Source organism: Labeo rohita, chromosome 10, assembly GCF_022985175.1.
Source record: "Labeo rohita strain BAU-BD-2019 chromosome 10, IGBB_LRoh.1.0, whole genome shotgun sequence".
Classification (NCBI taxonomy): Eukaryota; Metazoa; Chordata; class Actinopteri; order Cypriniformes; family Cyprinidae; genus Labeo; species Labeo rohita.
Window position 1 is genome coordinate 21,209,185 of NC_066878.1, and position 20,150 is coordinate 21,229,334.

Below are 20,150 nucleotides of genomic sequence, written 5' to 3' on the forward strand. Positions count from 1 at the left end.
TTATTTAAAAATAGTTTTCAAAAACCATATAAAACCACCATGAATACAATGTTAAATCTTGTGTTTTAAACTCTTTATCATAGACATTTTATGTGTGCATTATTTTGGAATAACCTGTTAAACGTGTTAAAAGTTGCAAAATTGTTTTAGAAGGACTACTTTAATGTACATTTTTGTAAATGTAAACTTTTCCTTTAAACTTTAAGAGTTAAGAGTTACTTGTACTTTCAGAAGTGACTTTCACACTGAAAAATCCATAAACCAGAGAAACAAAAAAAAAAGAAAGAAACAAAAAAGCCGTTCCAAGTCTATCAATCCGTCTCTGTCGTTCTCCCTGACAGCTTGCCCAGACGGCCTGTCGCAGCTGTTTCTCTCCGTATCTTTCTCTCTCCCTCGCTATCTCGTGTTGGTGCTGAAGGCCTGCTTTCTTCCCCTCTCCCCCTGCAGTCAGAGTGTGTGAAGATCATTGTGAAAGCGAGGCTCTAATCAGTCGCCATCACTCACTGCCAAACAGAGCTGCGCTTTGTCAAACGCCACCTCCTCATCAGCGCTCGCCGCACTGTAGCTGCCACACGTCAACTCCAGCCGTTTTGTAATCCATCACTGCATGTCATGTTCCAAATCGGCCGTCCAATCCCGTCCTTGGGATCTTACGGCTTCCTCGTCGTCACTGAGATTTACTCAGGTCATTTTAATCATACATCGGTCACATTTTATGAGGGTTAAATTCTTCACATGGCCCTCAGCCTCATGAAGTCCATTTTCCTCTTCATGACGGGAGTTTTTAATGCTGGGCAGCGCCGGAGGGAATTTCTCCACGCTTCTTTAAAAGTACAGTGCTTAATAGATGCGACTGACAAACTGCAATGCAGAGCTTTGTTTCCAGACATTTTTGACTGGAGGCCCATGTGGGGCGCAAACTCTTTCAAGGGTAGAATAAGGATTTCAGTTTTAAAGAATTTAATCAGTTTAGTTCCACTTTTAGGTAGGGGTGTAACGGTACACAAAAGTTTCAGTATGGGTCATTTTGTTTGGCAGGCATGTGTACAAAGCGAATACAGATTTGTTTAAGCCACTGTATTTGCAGAATATATTTAGAAACTGTTTGTAATGTAGGGCTGGGCGATATGCCAAAACATAATTTCAATATTTAACACAATATTCATTCACCATTAATGGAGAATGCTTTCTACATATTTGTCAGACTTTGTGAGCTAATGTAAATGTTTGTTCACATTTAAATTCCACAGAGTAGCTGTCTTTTAATCTATGGCCCTAGGAAATCAATGCATTTTCCCCTAAATTCTGTGCTTTCCATTTTACTTATTTATTTACAAATTTATCATCAAAAAATTTATCTATTTAAATGATTTAATAAAACCAACATTTAAAGGCACAATATGTAAGTTTTTGCCGCTAGAGGGCGCATATTCAAAATAAGCAAGAAACAAAGGCATAGTTTGATGATGCTGTGATTGAGTGTGGAATCATGGGAGTTGTTTTCTTCATCCTCACAGCTGACACAGAAATCCTGTTCATTGATGGTCTGATTTATTAAAGGGGTCATCGGATGCCCATTTTCCACAAGTTGATATGATTCTTTAGGGTCTTAAAAGTCTGTAATATACTTTGGTTAAATATTCTCAATGGTAGTGTAAAACAACACCCTTTTTACCTTGCCAAAATCAGCTTAAAGTCAAGCTTATTAAAGTCACTGTAGTATGAATAGGGCTGCATGATAAATCGCATGTCATTATCATGCACATTTAGTCAGTAAAGCCGATTCTTTGATTAGTAGTAAATCTCCATCACATGCTTTCAGCTGGAGTGGCAATTAATACACAGAGCCGTAAATCACTGACAAGCTACGCAAAATCACACTCTTAATCGAATGTGATTCATCTACGATTATGAGCGCGATTTTGTGTAGCTCGTCAGTGGTTTACGGCTCTGTGTATTAATTGCCGCTCCAGCTGAAAGCATGTGATGGAGATTTACTACTAATCACAGAACCGGCTTTACTGACTAAATGTGCATGACGATCACATGTGATTTATTGTGCAGCCCTAAGTATGAAGCAGCGTAGGGCTGAAAGTCATAGAAGTGAAACGAGGCCGCTGGAGCGATTGCTAATGAGAGATGAGCGCGATACATGGCTCAAAAGCACCAGAGCTTTTATTATCCCTTAAGAAAAAGAAGTTTATTCAAATGTGTTGTTAGTATAATTCTTTTAAACTAAAAAATAGGAAATGATACTTTGTCTATTTGGAAGTACTTCTCAGAAATATACTTAAAATGACATTTAAGTATTCTTGACTTATCCTTAGAAAAAGTCTAAATATATTTGAAAAATACTTGTGCTCCTAGAATAGGTGTTTGATTGTTCTGTGGTAGGGGGCGCTATTATACATCTTCTGTACAGAATTTCCAATAAAATCACAAGTGAGGATGTGATGCTTCCACATGTAATCTAACACGATGACCAGACATAAAACAGCATCAAAACGGTAACATTATGGAATAAAATGTAGACCAATAGAGGTAAAAGAGGTAATAATGACCGTCAAGCTTTGGGGTGTCGATCGACTCCATCTACATTTTGATTATCATTCTGAATCCAATTCATAGTCTTTTTTCAGCTTTTTGTTCAAAATGTTGTTTATTTATTTATTTATTTTTATTTATGAAACTTACCCATATTCAAGTGTCTATAAAAAAGAATGCATGAAGCTAGAATAAAATGTTTTTGTTTTACACGCAGATGCCCTGTTCTTTATTTTGATGTTTTGTATGTTCAGATATTCAAATATATACAAATTAATACCTATATACGGACATAGTAGTAGATTTGAAGTATGATGTAAAGTTCACTTAAAGAAAACTTACGAGTATACTTGCAGTAAAAAACTACTAAACTAGTAGTTTACTGAGACTATACTTCAAGGTGTACTAAAAGTATTTAATTAGTAAACTATCAGTATACTTATAAGTTCAATTTTAGTAGTTGCAGTACAAGCTAAAAACACTGATGTAAACTAGTTGTGTACTCAAAGTTTACTGCTGTTATACTTAAAGTATACTTAAAAGTATTAGTCCCAATGAGTTTTGAAATAGTACACTTACAAGTATCTAGTACATTGATATTTGTATACTTACTACATAACGTATACTAAAAAACGAACTTGAACTTTACTTAAGTATACTTAATAAAATAAACTTGAAATATACTACTTTTTGGTAAGAGATGCCACGGTCGACCACTTCCGCCTCTTCCGGTCATGCTTATGTAGGAAAATCAACTCTGTTTTATCATACTAGATACAGTGTGTTGAGGTGTTGTTATAATGCTACTCTGTTCGTTCATCACCTGTCTAATAAAATGCATATCATATTAAATCTTTGGGGTTTCTGTGTTTTCTACAAAGTAAAACCAGAAAAATCAAGGGTGTATGATGTCATTGGCAGACGATGCAATGACACGGTCTGTTGCACTAGTTAAAATTGGATTAAAACGTTCTTCGTAACACTTGGGATAATGTAAGTACACAAGTCAGCAAAAAATATAACACTGTTCTAGTGGTTTTTGGATATTTTAATATATATATATATATATTTTTTTGCATACAATGATAATATATTTCTGTCATAATTTCTTCAAGTTAAACAGAACTTTTATTTTGGCATTTTGACATGAGAATCTTTGAGTTTTAATGTGTTTGATTACAAATAGACTAAATACACATAAACAACAAAATCTGAAGGTTTTTAGCTTGTCCATTTTCAACCATTTCCAGAGTTAGCATGAAAACGCTTTCGATCGGATTGCTTTCGTATTGTAGATGCTCAAGTAATCAAATGCGTGTGAACAGCCACTAAAGATGCCTTCTCTCTACCTACTGACCTGATTCTTAAACATTACCAAAGACTATAGAATACCCAATACATGTCACTCGTATAGTTTTGAATGGGGAAAAATGCAATGCTTATTATGGCCGCAAAGCCACATCCTCATATAGATATTGAGACTTCAGACGCTGAAAAAAAGTGTCTTTCACACAGAGACACACATAACATGCAGACTTATTCCTGCATTTCTGATGTGTGATTGGTAGATTAATCCATATTGGTAAAAATGTCCAAAGCTTATCATTGTTATTAACATAAATTTTATTGCAAGCTCGATATAATGTTTATCGCACAGCACTATTGTAAGGTATAAGTGAACTACTGCGGAAAAGTGCATGATCCCAGTTGTGCTAAACATGAGACGTACTTTATGTTTAGCACTTTAAACGAAATCAAAAACATGCAGTTTAAAGCAGCTTGCTCTCTTGTCAGATGGCTGTGATGTTTAATGCATTTGAGATGAGGTTTCCTCAGCGCTTAGCTTACATCTTATGGTTGTGTCCTTATCTGTAAAACTTAGAAAGTCACACGAGTATTTCCATTTTGCAAAAATGCTCATCCTAACAGCAAATGAGTCCATTCACAGACTTTACTGAAGTAACGGCTGTCAGTAAAACTGACAGAGCGCAATAGATTGAGAGCGCAACAGTTCTGACTAAAAGATATGTTTTCCTAAAATATTTTGCATCCAAAAGTGGAAGCACTTCAAATATCCCAGTTTACAGCAATGTCATAATCTGCAGTATAAAGAGTGTGTTGCAAACGGTTGCAGCAGCAATGACAGACTTTTTTATTTAGAGACTTTGTTTAAACCACGTTTTAATGCAAAAAGAAAAGAAAAAACATTTTTCGTTTGTTTCCTCTACTTTACCGAAAAAAAACACACTGAACCGTGACTTTAAAAACCAAGGTATGCTCCAAACTGTCAATTCTGTGTACTGTTACACCACTTTTCAAGGAATAAAACTAAAAAAGATTTATATAGCAACTATATCCACTAAAAATGAAATTCTATTCTATCATTGATTATTCATGTTATTCCAAACTAATATACTGTTATTTTTCTAGGAAAACAAAATAGAGGAATTGCAATGCATCTCAAAGCATTATAGCTGTAAATAAGCTTCCTTTGGGGTATGAGATGCATGGAAATTCTTCAAATTCCCATTTTGGCATATTTACAATAGGCCTGCCATTCAAAAGTTGGGGTCAGTTAGAATTTAATAACTTTATTTAGCTCATGACTTAGCTCATGCACTATGTATAAACTTGTAGAGACAGAGACAAAAGAGACAGTTGTGTAGATGTTTGTGAAAGATGTTTTATTGTTAAATTAGACATTATTTATTGCATCAAAATTTGTTCATATTTTACTATAGGTTAGGGGTGAATAATATATTTTTTTTTTTTATTAACACAACAATACTTATTACTGTATTAGTTTCCATTAGTAAGCATTGCTATATAATAAGAACTTTGTCTTGTGCTGTTATGTATGTTTTAGCATGACTTTGTGAAAGGTTAACTAGTATAACTGAATAAAATAGCATAGCCTTTCTCATGGCCACTGTCTGCATATTTGCCATATTTTATTCTGTAACCTACTTGTTCTTGCGATTGCTTTTGATAGCGTTGATATGGTTTCTTACAGATAATATCATGATTATAATCATTGTGATTTGTCTTACCGAATGTGGTAATCTGTCAGCAATAACCTCCCCCCACTGTCTTTTTTTTTTTTTTTTTTATTGTCAGTTTTAAAGTGGTTTTAAATTTTTTGTCTTAGCTTTATCTTTTTTTTTTTTGGAAATAAGATAAAGCTATGACTAACCCTAAACGACAACGTCCCACTTAACTTCTAAAGGTCACATTACATGGAAAAAAAACAAGTCAAAATACACTTAAAATAACTTGATCTGGCACCCACACCTTTGCTCACAACTCTCTGTCAAACCCTGTTCACATGAATTGCTCTCTATCATTTTCACACCACAGCCACTGAACAAATTCAAGGCAGACTGTCTAAATTAAATTATACATGCAGATAATCATGGGAGGAGTTTTAAAGTGCTGATTAGTTATTCAGAGAGCTTCAAATTTTATTTCTGAATATGAAAAATTTACAGAGGCCCAGACCTCGGTGACCTCATAGCTGGCTATGGCCATGCTAACAAGGTTATAACCGGTTTTATTGATGACTTGGGAGATTAGTCAATTATTTGTTTGTATTTTGTAGTGGCTATATAAATTTTAGAGGTGGCTAGATGTGTAGGTTCCCAACTGGAGATGCTTTGTTTGTTTTATAACTTTTATAACTTTTTGGAGACACATTTCCTCCATCCAGTATGTAAGATTAGAGTCCTAAGTATGTATAGTGTCCATAAGTCTGTGTGTGCATTTTTTGGTTAGTGTTTCTCACAACCATTGCACTGTGGAAGAGAAATTTTTTGGTGGTTTTGATTGTACAGATTTTACGTGAGGTTTCACAAAGGTCCTGCTGTCATGATGATCATAAAGTTTATAGGAGGAAAAACCTGAAGATGGTTATAAAAATTTGGCAAAGATTTTAACCCTATTCCAGAAACATTATAAAGTCCAGTGCAACAAATATGTGGCACAAACCAGACACTGTTGAACTGTTGAGCCAAATTGAGCCATCAGAAGTGGAGGGATTGAAGAGACACGAGTGAGAGTCCAGCTTTAACACTGACAGCCTTTCAGAGCTCTTTGGCTGAAATGAGAGAAAGTGTCCAGACATCAACAATATCTTCAGCACTTTTGGTGAGTGTTTTGAAGAAAGTAGCTTTTGAGGCCAGCATTGAGTAATGTCTAGAGTTTAGAAGTAGTTTTGGAAGGAAATTTTTGTGGTCTAGTGACACTTTAGTTGAACCATTTGACCTGAAAGTCAAATTCAGCTTCAAATCCAGTTACTACCCATCCTGTGTGAACACCTGGATATGTAGGGTGGACAACTAAAGTGAACTGTAATGTACAACAGTACAAAACTGATGTTACAAATCAAAAATGTGATCAGGAGTTAGTTGCTGAATGATGCTTTTTTGAATTCCACATTTTTTTGTTGAAATGATTTATACATTGACCTTACCACACCAAGGTACAAAATAGAAGCCATTGTTTGCAACAAGAATAGAGCCAGATACTGGCAGATCCTTCAGGAAAACTCAGTTCAGTCTGCCAGATATATGTGTGAACACAAAACTATGAAGACATAACTTGAACAAAAGAAAGTTGGTATTCTGGAGTGGCCAAGCAGAGTCCTTGAATCCCACTGAAGAATGAGCTGAAAATTACAGTCCGCAGAATCCATCCAACTAATCTGGTGCAGTTTGAATGCATTTGCATAGATGAATGAGCCAAAATTTAAGTGTGCAAAGCTCACAGGCACACAGAAGACGACTCTGTACGTCTGTCATGCTGGAGAGAGTATTTGTGAATTAGAAAATATATTTTGAATCACAAATGTGTTGAATTTATTGTGTCACTTCGTCTGCCTTGGTGTCCATAAGATACAAAATGCAGTGGTATCACTTCATAAATCACACATTTAAGGGGATAGTTCAATAGTTATTTGCTCATCGACATTTTATTTACTTTAAATACCTTGTCTTTGTTATTATCTATGAACATGAGTGTGCACTTGAGTGTGTTAACTAAATATTAATGTTTGTGCATACGGTAGAATATGTTTTTGGCTTTAAATCTGCATTAGCACAGCTTTATTAACAGTCTTATGATTAAAGGAGAAGTTCACTTCCAGATCAACGATTTACAGATAATGTACTCACCCCCTTGTCATCCAAGATGTTCATGTCTTTCTTTCTTCAGTCGTAAAGAAATTATGTTTTTTAAGGAAAACATTTCGGGATTTTTCTCCATATAATGGACTGATATGGTGCCCCGAATTTGAACTTCCAAAATGTAGTTTAAATGTTGCCATCAAATGATCCCAAATGCGGTTGTAAACGATCCCAGCCGAGGAAAAAGGGTCTAACCTAGTAACACCATCCATTATTATCATAAAAATAATAACATTTTTATACTTTTTAATGTCAAAACGCTGATCTTGTCTTGCTCTCCCTGAACTCTGTGTATTCTGGTTCAAGACAGTTAGGGTATGTCGAAAAACTCCAATCGTATTTTCTCCCTCAACTTCAAAAATCATTTCAAAATCATCCTACATCGCTGCAGAAGTACCGACACAGTCTGTGCAAAGTGAACATGCAAAGAAGATCAAACATCCTTAACAAAAAATGTAAAACAGCGATATAGGATGATTTAGAAGTTGAGGGAGAACATGAGATGGGAGTTTTTTGACATACCCTAACTGTCATGAACCGGAAAAAAACAGGAGTTCAGGGAGTTCAAAAGAGTTCAGGGAGAGTAAGACAAGATGAGCGTTTGACATTATAAAGTTAAAAATAAAATATAAATTGTATTGTTTTTATGAAAACAACCGATCATTTCGCTAGATAAGACCCTTCTTTCTCAGCTGGGATCGTTTACAACCGCATTTGGGATCATTTGAAGCCACATTTAAACTGCATTTTGGAAGTTCAAACTCGGGGCACCATGTTAGTCCATTATATGGAGAAAAAATGGTGAAATGTTTTCCTCAAAAAACAAATGAAGAAAGAAAGACATGAACATCTTGGATGAGAAGAGGGTGAGTACATTAAGGTGAAGCATCATTTTTGGCCTCTGGGAATCTGAATAACTAGCGTGATATGTTGTTTGAATTGTTTGGTCTCTGTTCACACAGGAGCGTGTGGTAGTGGAAAATGAGCACTGGTTGGTGGTGGTGCCATATTGGGCGACTTGGCCCTTTCAGACGCTGCTGTTGCCACGACGACATGTACTCCGTCTTCCTGATCTCACGGCCCAAGAGAGAGACAGTAAGACATCGTGTTTACATTATTTTATTAATATATTTGTGTGGCAGTATGTGAATATGTGGCATATTATATTGCAGTTTATGTTAGTCAAAATCATCCTGTGCTTGTGCAAAGTTTAATATAATGACTTTGTATTCATTCACTCACTCATTCATTCTTTCTTTCTTAATTAAATAAACTTTTAACCACTGACAGGAGTAGCAAAACAAAGAAAAAAATAACATAATTTAATTGATTCTAATTTTATTTAATCAATAATTTTACTGAGACCACTCTTATCACAAAATAAAATGAAATGCATCAAATATTATGTATTTATATCTACATTTATTTATACTTTTTTACATTATATAATTATTTTATTGTACAATTATTTGTGCACACACACATATATATTTTGCACACACAGTTTTATATTTTAGAGAGAGAGAGAGAGAGAGAGGATTTTATGATTTTATACATTATATTATTTTGCATTATATTATAATTATATACAATTTATTCACTTTTTGTGAAAAGAATGACTCAGTGACCTTTAATGGAAAGTTTTTGTTTATTTATTTACCTACTTATTACGTTCTTAGCTGTATTTGCCAGTGGTCAAAAGTTTAATTTATAAAAATAAATAAATAAATACATACGTACATACATACATATACATACATACTGTTCTGGTGTTTTATAGTCACAATACACGAGGAAGTGCTGTTTCAAAGTCTTTCATAAGAAAAACTAACATAAACACACTCTATCTAAAGACAATACAGAACAAATATCTATCTTAAACTACAGGCTTATGTACACAGAAAACTAAGGAGGTACACCAAGGCACACCTGAACTGAGGACTCCAATTAATCAGAATACATAAAAACAAACATGCAGAGAATGAGAAAGAGTAGAACCAACCAGGTACCAAGCTAGAAAACTGATCAGAAGTCCAAACCAGAAAACAAGACAAGAAAACTGATCAAAAACAGAATAAAACAAGGCCAAACGAACTCTAAATGTGACAGGATAACCCCCTCCCCCCCTCTCCTGGAAGGTGTATTCTTGTGTGGTGAAAAGCTCACAGAGGTGGGAGGGTCTCCCACAATACAGGAGACCAGGCTGTTGCCAGTAGTTCAGGGAGCCAGGGAGGTGCCGGCAGACCAGGGATCCAGGGGTTGCTGGTAGTTCAGGAAACCACCAGGGTGGTGCTGATGACATACGGAGCCAGGGAGGTGCTGGTAATTTGGGGAGCCTGGAAAGGGCCAACATAACAGGAAGACGTCACTGGAGCTGACACTGGGCTGTACTCAGGGGATGGAGCCATCACTGGGATATACTCAGGGCATGGAACTGACACTGGGCTGTACTCAGGGGATGGAGCTGACACTGGGCTGTACTTAAGGGATGGAGCTGACACTGGGCTGTACTCAAGGGATGGACCTGACACTGGGCTGTACTCAGGGGATGGAGCCATAACTAGGCTGTACTCAAGGGATGGACCTGACACTGGGCTGTACTCAGGGGATGGAGCCATCACTGGGATATACTCAGGGCATGGAACTGACACTGGGCTGTACTCAAGGGATGGAGCTGACACTGGGCTGTACTTCAGGGATGGAGCTGACACTGGGCTGTACTCAAGGGATGGAGCTGACACTGGGCTGTACTCAGGGGATGGAGCTGACACTGGGCTGTACTCAGAGGATGGAGCCATCACTGGGCTGTACTCAAGGGATGGACCTGACACAGGGTTGTACTCAGGGGATGGAGCTGACACTGGGCTGTACTCAGGGGATGGAGCTGACACTGGGCTGTACTCAGGGGATGGAGCTGACACTGGGCTGTACTCAAGGGATGGAGCTGACACTGGGCTGTACTCAAGGGATGGACCTGACACTGGGTTGTACTCAGGGGATGGAGCTGACACTGGGCTGTACTCAGGGGATGGAGCTGACACTGGGCTGTACTCAGAGGATGGAGCCATCACTGGGCTGTACTCAAGGGATGGACCTGACACAGGGTTGTACTCAGGGGATGGATCCATCACTGGGCTGTACTCAAGGGATGGACCTGACACTGGGCTGTACTCAGGGGATGGAGCCATCACTGGGCTGTACTCAAGGGATGGACCTGACACTGGGTTGTACTCAGGGGATGAAGCTGACACTGGGCTGTGTACTCAGGCTGGAGCCATCACTGGGCTATACTCAAGGGATGGACCTGACACTTGGTTGTACTCAGGGGATGGAGCTGACACTGGGCTGTACTCAAGGACAGGAGCCATCACTGGGCTATACTCAAGGGATGGAGCTGACACTGGGTTGTACTCAGGGGATGGAGCTGACACTGGGCTGTACTCAAGGACAGGAGCCATCACTGGGCTATACTCAAGGGATGGAGCTGACACTGGGTTGTACTCAGGGGATGGAGCTGACACTGGGCTGTGTACTCAGGCTGGAGCCATCACTGGGCTATACTCAGAGGATGGAGCTGACACTGGGCTGTACTCAGAGGATGGAGCTAACACTGGGCTGTAGTCTGGGGATGGAGCTGACACTGGACTATACTCCAGGGATAGAGCTGACACTGGGCTGTACTCAGATGATGGAGCCGACACTGGGCTGTACTCAGGGATGGAGCTGACACTGGGCTGTACTCAGGGGCAGGAGCCATCACTGGGCTATACTCAAGGGATGGAGCTGACACTGGGCTGTAGTCTGGGAATGGAGCTGACACTGGGTTATACTCAAGGGGTGGAGCTGACACTGGGCTATACTCAGGGGCAGGAGCCATCACTGGGCCATACTCAGGGGATGGAGCTGACACTGGGCTGTACTCAGAGGATGGAGCTGACACTACATAGAAACAAACATGCAGAGAATGAGGAAGAGTAGAACCCATGGAAGGTGTATTCTTGTGCGGTAAAAAGTTCACAGAGGAGACCAGGGTGGTGCCAGAAGTTCAGGGAGCCAGGGAGGGAGGCATTGAGGCTTTTGCAATATCTAGATTGGGCTGACACTGGCTCATGGGTAAGAGTGGACTCTGGAACAAACGCTTGGAGTGGCGTAAACAGTAACTGGTAATGGTGTCTTCATCAGCCTCAACAACTGAGAGGGTAGAGCCACTTAGTCACAGCACATACTGAATATTTTGAGCGAGGGAACATTTCATAGCTCCTGCAGGTACCAGATAAAATAGGTGATGGTCCAGTCCAGGTCAGAAGATGGTCTTTAGGATACCATCACTCCAGGGCACCTTAATTGGCCATCCATCTTGGGGTCGACTGGGGCCAGAAGAATGCCTGTCTTGTTGATTTTGTTCGGTCCTGTAAGGAGAGTAGAACCAACTAATTTACCAAACTAGAAAACTTATCAGAAGACCAAAACAGAAAACAAGACAAGAAAAAAGATTTAAAAATAATAATAATAATAATAATAAATAAAATAAAAACATAAAAAAATTATATATATATATATATATATATATATATATATATATTACTTACTTTAGGCAGTCATTGGTCACATTTTGTTCTGCAGTACACGTGTGTATAAATCTCAATAGCACAAAAACAGGAAAATATATTATAGTTCAGCTAAATTTATTGTGTTACTTTTACTTTTGGCCATGATTTTATAGTCATTCCATTTGGACTGAATTATGAGGATGTTTTTTCCCCTCACAGTCAAATTTATTTTTACGCTGTAAATTCTGTCAGTCACGAAAGAGCCGCGGGAGAGAACTCACATTTATAAACTCCCTTTGGTTTGCTGTCTGTGCTTAACATTTCTGTCTGAACCTTTAAAGACACCTCGCTGTATCTCTTCCCCACGTCTGCTTTGACAAAATATCTTCTTAAAACCTCACGTCTCCTTGTCACATCGCCCAGTGCCCTTTTCCCGCGTCGGACTTGACACACACGTAGACGCACACTCATACACACCTACGCACTTCTCAGTTGTTATTAAAGTTGCCCTGTCAGTGCCAGAAGAAGTAAAGGAGAGGCTTTCGAAGTGAAGCTGTGACACCAGATAAACATTCACCTCCTGGATACGCGTCTCTCACGCTCGCAGGCTTAGTTCTGACAGACTTAATCCAGTATGTAAATAAACGTCAGGGAAATTACCGAGCAGGTCAGCCGTTGTCAGAAAGAGCGGCGGGAACCACACTAGATCACAACCCCGCTTTGAGCCTGCCAATTATGGAGGCCGTCACCCAGTCGACATTCTGACGCTTTGAGACTCAAGGGCTGTTGTTTGTTTTTGTGATAAAGCGCTGTTTTGAATTGTAGTTTGAAGGCTTGATGACACATGTTGATGCAATTGTGGCATCTTCTTTCTTTCTGGAATCTATTGCCTTTTATGTTTGTGGAGATAATAAACCCAGTGCTAATCCAATTTTGTGAATATACCACTTCAAATCACAGTGCCAAATGTATACATCGTGCTGGAATGCTAGCAACAGACCAACCATGATCTAAACGATGCTTGTCTTTTCAAATATTCATGAGCTTTAGAGAAAATTACACATACTGTGTTTGGTTTCAAAGCTTGAAGAAAACATGAATTGATGGAGGATAAAAAACTGATCCACATTGAAGCACATTCTGGTCAATCTGACGGACATATCAAACAACTGACCACAGTTGTTTTTAATTGACATTTTAGATTTTAGATTATTTGCTGTTTTGATCCAGACATTCAGTGCTATAATAAGCACCTCCTGTCTTACACCAATGAAAACACGGAAAGACAAAAAAAAAAATCTGTCAATGGCGGGGAAGAGTTGTCTCATAAATGATGGAAATTTTCATCAACTGTCACCCCTCCCCCCTTTGTAAGTTATGCTTCAAATTTTAAGTTGATATCACAAAAATTGAGGTACCTTTGAGGGGTTTTTTAGCCATTATTCCAAAAATAGCTACCGGATGACACTCCATTGTTCTTTTTTTTTTTTTTTTTAAATAGTCAGCAAATATGGAACATTGAAACTCAGACCTTTGCAACATGTGTTTTGTCATGTTCAGAAAAAGTTTTGATTATAAAATGCTGAGTACATTTTGTAATATGACACTTAACAACGCCCACTAGGGGGAGGAGCCTGTTAAAAGGAATTAAAGGATCATTTCCATAGTAGTGCAATGTCTGATTTCAAAATGGTTTTCACAAAATGAATTCTGAATGATTACGCTTTTGAATGATGTCTCATTTAGGATGACTACTAAATTATGTGATAGGGGAAAAAGGCAGTAAATAAAGTGTGACAATCAAAAGGTTAAAGTGAAATAAACTGAACTTTTAAAGATATAAAAAGCCACTCAAGTCAGGTCAAGTCAAGTCACTTTTATTTATATAGCGCTTTTAACAATACAGTATAATCTAAGAGAGTACACTGCACTTTGTAATAAATGTTCAGTTTGACTTTAAAAACATTTAAAATAGTTATTTTGTAATAATCTTTTATCATGCTTAAAAGAAGTAGACTGTTGATATGTTGACTCACGCACTGTATGACCGTGATTTTAACGGTAAAATGCTATAGTAAAAAAACAGTAAGTTCCCCTACTATATACGGGGAAAACTTTACATGTAATTTCACAGTATTATGCTGTCTTTGGAAGTGAAAAGAATGTATAATTTATGGTAAATAACTGTAAATGGACATTCCCAGAATTCCCTTCGTTGCATTTCACATTTGATGTTTTTTTTTTTGTTGAAATAACTATGTTTCTTCTTAGTTTTCTCTCATCACCATCTCATCTGCTTTTGTTGGTTATCAGTATATTACAAAGGTACAAAACAGATTTCAGTACTGACATAGGTTGGTATATTAACATTATATAATTTAATAAATTGACACTATTTAAATGTAAATTTAAGTTAAATTCGTAAAATCTGAAATGTTGCTACTGTATTTTTTATGGTAGAATTTTTTTTGCAATTTTTTTTTACAGTGAAAGCACGTATAAAGTACTTTATTTTAATTTTAACTACCATATGCTAAGATTTTGTATTTTAAATGTACTAAATTGCAACTTCAACATTATATGTAATTAAAAATAGTTTAAATACATGACATATTTTTAATAGAAGTTGCATTAATATATTTGAATTGGCCATACATTCACCAGTAAACTATAACCACATTTCAAAGACAATATAATTATGAAACTGAACTTAATTCCTTCTCAAGTGGGTCAAAAAGCACTCTAAAGTTCAACTAATTGCATACATTTAAACTATGATACATTTTACAGTGTCCATATATATTAAATTAATCACACATGTTCACAAGTCTGTTTTTGTAATAAATATTATTTTTAAATGTATACTAAAGTGAACTTCTTTTTCATAATAGAGACAGTAAGAGTCTTGATCTGTGACACAGTAGTCATAGATCCCTTTGTTGGGTTTAAACCGACTATTGCATTAAACAGGCTGTCCATAACATCAGTAGGCCTGCATATGATATCTCAGCCAATTTTTTTTGAAAATCCTTCATTTGAAATCCTCTAATGTATTTCATCATTTGCACCGAGACCATTTGCTCACTCTTTCTGATATATGCACATAAAAATGGATCAATCATGCAGATGAACAGTCTAATGTATAATGTAGATGAAAATAGGCCTCATCAGTTCTTGTTTAACATGGAGATTGGGAAATTGTTTCGAATTGTCTGTGAGCTGTGACGCTCTCCCATTGTTCCAGTCGAGGAGACTGCCTAAAGATCACAGACTTCCAGCCTAGCATGTAATCTATTTTATCGGCTGACAAACCAAACATTTCTCTGAGTAAGTGCCGAAGCTCTCAGCAGTTTTTAGGCCGACTCTTTCAGACCTTTTTAGACCAAAAAGCTTAATTTGAATGCATGTAACTCATTATTGCTTAGTTAGCACTCACTTTCTTATTCGAAATAACAAAGGCCATTTTCACACTTCATTTGTTTCCGGAAAGCGGATCACAAGATTTAGACTTACATGTGTACTCAGATGAACTCGGGAGGTGGTCTGAATATCGTTGGCTTTGCATTTACAAGAATATTGGGCATTACATGCAATGATGCAGCAGATTACTGCAATCTGTCATACTTTACTAGGACTGTACAGCATCACTTATCCACTCTGACCTGAATTGGCTCTTAAAAATGTTGAATGTGCGCTTGATTACATAGTGCATTTGGATTTAACACTGTTCTTCATACGTCATTCAATCATCATTTTATGAATAACTGCTGCCACAATTGCTAAAAATTGCAGGTGGTTAGTGAACAAGATGCAGTTATCCTGTGCTAAAATAAAGTTTGTAAAAGTTGAACAACTATGGAAAATGGATTAAGAGTCTTGAATGATATGAAATGAGTTATGTTTTTTCCCCCAAATTTCCCCATTCAGGAATAAAACTTATACAATGTAACAATTTATTAAAGTTTAACCAAACTTTTAGAACCCCATGAAATCTTGTTTATTTTTCCACTAATTCTGTTTTATTTCCCAAATTGCGTTTTTCCTCCATTTTAATTTTAATGAATTAATTACATAAAAAACAATAATCAATTTATTTATTTAAAAAAAAAAAAAAACAAAAACAAAAACATTTACATTTTAAGGCGAGACACTGCAGGTGAATAGGGTAAAAAAAATAATTAATGGTTATCACCTTACTTACCCAGTAGATTGATTACATTGATAATTGCAAACATTTTTTGTATTGCAAGTTTTCTAAAATGTTGTTAAAAAATGCAAATGAGGCATTGTTTAATGAAATATGCACATTTCTAGTACAAAAATCTAAACACTAGATGATTTTTTTTTTTTTTTTTTTGACAGTCATTTTTTTATTCAAATGTTTTTACAGAGGGAACTTTGGATATCTCATTTTGTCACTCCATTATTCAGACAGAAAACAATATAATATTTTAAAATTTTTTGGGGGGGGGGGAATAAAATGTTATATATAATCAAGCAAATGATATATGAACAAATCCCTCTGTAAAAACCTTCAGGATATAGACAGGAATAAAAATATAAAGTTTGGTGTGTGTAAGTGCTACTGAAGTGGAGATTTATGGCTCATGTTAGGAGAAAAAACTCCTTTTGAGAAAACGGCCTTTAAAACTATACATTGTAATTGAAATCTATTGACACAAACAGATAAAGTGCTATAAAAGAAACACTTAACAGTGTCTTTTGGGTGTTTTCTTTCCACTAGTCTGAAAAAACACTTTATGAATAACCAAAAAGTGTATGAAAAACAGCGTCTTTGCCTGCAGTGTCTCCCCTTAATGATTTATTTACATTTTTACAGTAATAAAACCCTATGATATGTGTTGTCTTTTCGTAAAATCTGTGTTGTCTGGATTATTGATTTAATACAAATTTATTATAAAAAATGGTGAAAATCAAATCAAAGCATAGAACATTATCAATTTAATTAAACTTTTAAAATGTAATTTACTAAAATGTAATTTAAAATGTAGTAGTAATAATAATAATAATTATTATTATTATTATTATTATTATTACTATATTACTTTGAGAAGTACTTTCTACTTTACAATAGTAATATATTTCTGTAGCAATTTTGTCACAAAGACATTTGAGTAGTTGACAAAACTGCACCATTCATTCGCACAGAATCACGCAGAACATGCAGACTTCATATGTAAGTAGCATTTTTTTGCTCTTTAAAAAACTAGTCAATAGTGAAATTTGAGTAAGTGCATACACCAGCTTTTATATTTATTCTTCCAAATTTTGTCAAATTCTGTGACATTATACTATAAACTCAGTTTTTTATGACTGGATACTGTCTGTATTTTCCACATTGTTGGTTACTCGTCACAACCGAATGGAACCAAAAGATAATAGATCTCTAAGCAACATCATGGAACACCTTGAGAATAAATTTCATCAAACTTTGTTTCTTTTAACTTGTTGGACCAAGAATCATGATGCTGTTGGCTCAGCTGTTCCACTATCAAAGTTTATTAAAGCTGAGCCCTGATTTTACTGTCATTATTTTTTAAATTACCAAGGCAGCTGTTGTTTTCCTGGGAAAAACAAGCTTGTATTCACCAACATGTCTTGAAATCATGAATCACTCTTGAAGGACAAATGCGATTTACTGACTGGAGCGGTCAAAAGGTCGCTTCTTTCTGAAACGATACATGTTGTCATTTCATTTAGCAAGGGAGACGCAAACCATCCATCTTAGTTTTGGTGGCTCTGTGTGGGAGTCAAGTTTTGTTTGGCTGAAAAACAAAATGAATGCACCTCCTGGCCATGAAAGGCGCTCGGGTGAAGTGCATGGCATCTGTAATGAAACCAGGCTGGATAAAACCCAAGCAATATTGGTGGAAAATTGAAGTCAGTTCTTCCCAGGTGAACCTTTTTTTATTGTTCACTCTCTTTCCTTTCCTGCAGGTCTGGCATCCATAATGAAAAGACTCCTGACGAAATATGACAACCTTTTTGAGGTCTCCTTCCCCTATTCAATGGGATGGCACGGTAAGAGAATGCATCTGATATTGCAATCATAGAGGAGAAGTGGGGGAAAATCAGCAATGAGCCTTTTTTCCCCACATATGGGAGGTGTTGCCACTTGTCTTGTTTCCATGGAGAACAATAAAAAGGAGGCAGGGAAAGATGCTCCCTTCCTTTTTTATTGCCCTCTGCTCAGTAACTTCTGGCATTGTCTACGGTTCAGTGTTGCATGTCAGTCATGCAGTGCGGCTCGAGAATGGATGTTAAAATGACTCGTGGCCTCAAGTAAAACTGTCGAGGTGTTTTAGGCAAATTGCTTGTGGATTAAGCTCTCTGATGGCTCTTTACTCACTACTGCAAAAATGCTTTAAATATTTTTCCTTGATAATGGGAAATGCAGGCGTGACTCATCAAAGGCTGATGAATTATTCATGAGCAATATTACTCTCTGGGTGATTACAGTTGTGTGCTCTTCTTAAAACGCTGCTGTGAATGTAAACTCAGTTATGCTGAAGGGTGTGGCTGAACTACACATGTGAAAGAAAATCTACATTTATAGATGTAGACAGATGGACAGACAGACAGACATAGATAGATAGATAGATAGATAGTCAGATAGATAGGTATAGATAGATGGAAGGACAGACAGACAGACAGACAGACAGACAGATAGATAGATAGATAGATAGATAGATAGATAGATAGATAGATAGATAGATAGATAGATAGATAGATAGATGGACGGACAGTGAAACAGATAGGTAAACAGACATCTATAGATATAGACAGATGGACAGACAGATAAATAGACAGACATCTATAGATATAGACAAATGGACAGATGGAGACGGACAGATAGACAGACAGATAGATAGACAGACATCTATTGATATAGACTGATGGACAGATGGACAGACATAGACGAATGGACAGATACACAAACAGATATACAGAGAAATATAGACAGATGGATGCACAGACAGACAGATAGATAGACAGACATCTATTGATATAGACCGATGGACAGATGGACAGACATAGACGAACGGACAGATAGACAAATAGACATACAGAGGAATATAGACAGATGGATGGACAGACAGACAGATCGATAGACAGACATTTATTGATATAGGACAGATGGACAAATGGTCAAATGACAGATAAAAATAGATATACAGACATCTAACAGATGGATGGACAAAAGGACAGATGGACAGACATAGACAAATGGACAGATAAATAGACAAATCTATAGATATAGACAAAAGGACAGATGGACAGACATAGACAAATGGAATATAGACAGATGGATGGACAGACAGACAGATCGATAGACAGACATTTATTGATATAGACAAATGGTCAGACAGATAAATAGACAGACACATATAGGTATAGACAAAAGGACAGATGGACAGACAGACAAATGGACAGATAGACAAATAGATATACAGAGAAATATCGACAGATGGATGGACAGACAGACATATAGATAGACAGACATATGTAGATACAGACAGATGGACAGACAGATAAATAGACAGACATCTATAGATATGAACAAATGGACAGATGGACAGATATAGACAGATGGACAAACAGCCAGACAGATATATAGACAGATGGATGGATGGACAGACAGATAGACAGACAGACATCTATAGATAGACAGATGGACAGATATAGACATATGGATGGACATATAGACAAATAGATATACAGAGAAATACAGACAGATGGAAGGACAGACAGGCAGATAGATAGACAGACAGACAGATATATAGACAGATGAACGGATGGACAGACAGATAGATAGACAGATAGATAGATGGACAGACAGACTGACTTGAAAGAC

General features: G+C 36.8%; 1 protein-coding gene across 1 annotated transcript in view; it reads left to right on the forward strand.

Moving 5' to 3' along the window:
• Positions 1–20,150, forward strand: part of galt (galactose-1-phosphate uridylyltransferase) — a 137,395-nt gene that overhangs the window by 75,199 nt on the left and 42,046 nt on the right. The window contains exons 8-9 of the mRNA XM_051121959.1: positions 8,687–8,819; positions 18,233–18,316. Coding sequence (XP_050977916.1) covers positions 8,687–8,819; positions 18,233–18,316 — 217 coding nt within the window. The remainder of the gene's footprint in view (positions 1–8,686; positions 8,820–18,232; positions 18,317–20,150) is intronic.